This window comes from Sinocyclocheilus anshuiensis, unplaced genomic scaffold, assembly GCF_001515605.1.
Source record: "Sinocyclocheilus anshuiensis isolate Anshui unplaced genomic scaffold, SAMN03320099.WGS_v1.1 scaffold461, whole genome shotgun sequence".
In the NCBI taxonomy this organism is placed as follows: domain Eukaryota; kingdom Metazoa; phylum Chordata; class Actinopteri; order Cypriniformes; family Cyprinidae; genus Sinocyclocheilus; species Sinocyclocheilus anshuiensis.
Window position 1 is genome coordinate 3,010,134 of NW_015541005.1, and position 4,122 is coordinate 3,014,255.

Here is a 4,122-nt window from a genome sequence, read left to right on the forward strand (position 1 = left end):
TCACTTTCCGAATCACATAATCAGCTGTGCTCCTGTGCGTATCATCCTGAGATTCTGAGCTGTGTGTCATCAGTTTTGCTGCTGAATGTTCACACATGGATAAATTTGTGCTATTTGTGTTCATTTTGTGATTCTTGAGGTAGTTATATTGTGTGTTTGTGTTTTTTAAATGAGAATATGGGTAAACCTGTGCAAAATTATGCCTTCTTGTGTAGAGTTTAGCAGAAAACACTGAGCAAATTGGAATGTGTGAAAACAGGTGAAATGTTTTAAAAGTTTTGAGAACAAAGTCTTTGTTTCGAGAACTGTATGAATGGTTTGGAAAATTGGGCCAAATGAATCAGTTATAGTGTGTTAGCAATCGAGAAAAACTGTAATAATAGAACATTTTTGGTTAAAGCCTATTAATTTAATTAATTATATAATATTTAGTGCTGTCAAACGATTAATCGCATCCCAAATAAAAGTTTTTGTTTACATAATATATGTTTGTGTACTATGTATATTTATTATGTATATATAAATACACACACGCACATATATATTTAAGAGAAATGTTATATTTGTATATTAAATAATTATATATAATATAAATTATATAAATATATACATGTAAATATTTTCAAAATACAAGGTACGCGATACAGTACGAGACCAAACGCCATTTCAGCACGTCTCCACAGTTTGACAGCACTAATAATATTATGTTAATTAGTAAATTATTAATAACGTGTATTATTAATAATTATTGAATTTAAGAGTTTTATTACAGTATTTTTACTCTAATAACCTAATGAGATTTAACATTCAACATTAATGATAGAAAATTACAAAAAAAAAGTCTGAATTGGTGAATTTAGAAAGTGAGAATTTGAGGAAGAAAATCTAGTATTTGTCTAGTAAATACTAATGTATTTAGACACAATAGTATTTATTGTACTGTAATGTATGGTGATTTAAATTTTAAAAATCATTATTATATTACAATATTTTAAACCGATAATCTAATAAGAATCAGAGTATTGGAAAAAATATGGTAATAAGACATTTCATAATGTAAAAATGCAAGTAGTAGTTAATTAAAAATAGGCTTTGTTTAATTTATGCAAAATATAATATCTTCTATCTTTTTAATTTTGGGGAAAATGTGACTTGCGTAAGATTCACCCGTGTGTGAGTGGATTTGTTCTGATGTGTTTGATGTTGAGTAGCAGAAAATTGAGTCGTCAGCAGCTTATCTTGGACTCCCTTGCCTTTAACACTGTTTCTGTGTGTTTCTGTGTGTGTGTGTATGTTTGTGTCACATGGTATTAGATTTTCGCCCCTGTCCTGAGTAATTATTGTCTCTGCCCCTCACTCTAGATTGTTCCCGGTGATCCTTTGGATAAGAGCATTGTGATTCGTCCTCTAGAGCCTCAGCCGGCCCCTCATCTGGCCAGAGAGTTTATGATCAAAACCCGCAGGCGCAAAGTAAGACACTTTTGACATCTCTGAAATGTCAATCAACTTGTTTAGTTTGAATATGCATCATATATCATCATCCTAATCATCTCTCTCTTCCTCTAGGGTTTGAGCGAGGACGTCAGTATCAGCAAGTTCTTCGATGACCCTATGTTGTTGGAGCTGGCCAAACAAGATGTGGTGCTCAATTACCCGATGTGATGCGACAAATGAACTTAACTCATCCCATCATTCCCCTTCAGCTTCACCAGACTTGCCCCTACTACAAATCAATCCAGTTCTGTATGATGGAATTAAAAAATGTCTTTTTTATATGTAAAGTACTAGAAACATCCACACCGATTACTGTTGCTGTTGCCGCAGACTTTCCTAAATTAACCTGCGACCTCCAGGAGCTCCCTTATAATTGTGTGCTTTATTTTTATATTTGACAAGTGTTTTTGTAGTATAAGATAATGTAAAGCACAGGCAAGTCTTTTTGAAGAGTGTCTGAAATCTCTTTAAAATCTTACATCATTTGTGTAAGTGTGATTAAAAGGATTTGGCCTGTGGATCTAGAGTTTGAGGACATTATGGATGTATTCTTTGATATTGCCAGAAGGACTCTGATGTGAAAGGAGAAAATGCTTTTGATATGCAGTATGAAAGTATGCTCAAACTTTGGAAGAGAATATTCAACGCAGGGAAACTTTGAGAACATTTGCTGAATACAGAATAAAAGTGAAGTACATGTAAAGGGCCGGAGACACGCGTCTGCATGCATGCAGGTAAAAACAGATCCGTCTAATAGACACTGCAGAAGCAGAGCTAAGTGAAGTTGACATGAGTGAAGGCCATTCAACAGACACAAGTCTTGACATTTAAGTGAATGTCACAGATGCCTTTTTTTTTGTTGCTGTGCCCTTTTCTTAAAAAAAATTGCATTCATAATAAATGAACTTCAGTTCAGTTCTGAATTTAACATTTAAAGTAACCTAAACCAGAAACTAATAAATGTAGGAATAAAGTGGAAACATTTTTATTTTTGAATAAACTATCCCTTTAATAAAATACTGTTATAATTATATACACACAGTGGAGATCAAAATTAAACAATCTGTAAATATTTAATCTTCACTCAAAATTAGAAGGTATATTAGCTGTAGGTATACCACTAAATGTTCAAAATATCCAAGGCATTAACAAAAACACTTTATTTTGTGGAAAATGCAGTGATCAAAATTAGAGAACCGTAACCACTGTAGCCCGAAATATTACAACAAAAATTGTGGAGGGATACAACTGTCAGAAATTAGTAGGAAGTGTAGAGGCCCTCATTTTGAATGACTTCAGCACATCCGTGACCGCAGGATATCACTAGTTTCTCACAGTGCTATGGTGTGATCTTGGTCCTCTCTTCTTCCTCTCTCTTCCAAAGTTCAGTAACTAGTGGGTTTCTTAGCCAACTTCGCCAAGGATTTTCCAGAGATTTTCAGTCGGGTTTAGATCAGGACCCTGGCCTGGCCATTTCATGATTTCAATGTTCTTAGATTCAAGGAACCGCTATACCTGTTTTGCAGCGTGACGGGATAATTGTCTTACATGAAAATAGCAGGCTGAATCGGAGATGCTTGCAGGGAAAGTACAGCATGTTTCTGAAAGAGGTCATCTGCCATGTATCTGTATAAGAGACCCAACTCGCTGCAGAAAACATCCCCCAAACAATGACACTCCTCTTTCTCCACCTTTCACTATCTTCTTTACACACTTGGGCTTCAGTCTTTCCCTAGTATGATGCTGAACAAAATGTCTCCCATCAGACCCAAATAAATTAAACTTGCTCTCATCACTAAAGTGAACTTTGGAGCAGTTCTCCTCTCTCCACACAACATGCTCCTCAGCAAAGGTGAGCCGAGCCGTTTGATTCTTCCTGCTGATGAGAGGTTTGGTCATTACAGAGTGTGCGTTCAGTCCGACTTCTCTTAAACGTCCCGAGACAAATCTCTACCCCTTTCAGCACTTAACTTGCAAGCAATTCCAGCTGCAGTGTTGAACCGATTCCCTATTGAGAGTCTCTGCATTATCATGTCCTCTCGTGCATTTGTCTTTTGTGGACGACCAGCCTTTTTGGGGGACTTGAATGAATTGGTGTCATTGTAAACCTGCAATATTGGAGAAATCAGAGATCTGGAACTTCTCTTGCAATGGCTGAAAGGGTCATCCCTTTGGCCTTCATCTGGACCACCTCCTGTCGCAGGGTTTGAGTCACCTTAGAGCAGCCCGCCATCTTGCACTCTCAGTGAACATTGGAGGAATGCTGCCAGCTAAATAGGGTTTGTCATATAATTAAGGAAATTAGCACCAGATGCCAGCTTAACATTTTAAAGGATTACATTTAAAAAACAGGAATGGCATATGTCAACACGAGAGTAAAGGAATAATGACTTTTCATTTTTTAATAAACTACCCGATAAATGATAATACTAAAATAAAAAGAATGCTAGAAAAATAAAAGTATATGTAAAAATTAATAAGTAAACTATAACAAATGTTTATATAATTCAGAACTTTACTGACATGGATTATATTTTCTGACATTTATCTAATCAAAGTCTGGCTGAAGTTTGTGTGTCAGAGTGAATCATAATTTTAATTCAGAGTCGGGGTGTTTGTACGCATGTG

At 35.6% G+C, this 4,122-nt stretch overlaps 1 protein-coding gene across 1 annotated transcript in view; it reads left to right on the forward strand.

Annotated features, from left to right (window-relative positions):
• eftud2 (elongation factor Tu GTP binding domain containing 2) overlaps nucleotides 1-2,290 on the forward strand; it is a 13,347-nt gene extending 11,057 nt beyond the window's left edge. Inside the window, exons 27-28 of the mRNA XM_016488616.1 lie at nucleotides 1,363-1,470; nucleotides 1,567-2,290. Of these exons, the coding sequence (XP_016344102.1) occupies nucleotides 1,363-1,470; nucleotides 1,567-1,662 (204 nt within the window). The 3' untranslated portion in view covers nucleotides 1,663-2,290. The remainder of the gene's footprint in view (nucleotides 1-1,362; nucleotides 1,471-1,566) is intronic.
• Nucleotides 2,291-4,122: the final 1,832 nt, after the last annotated feature.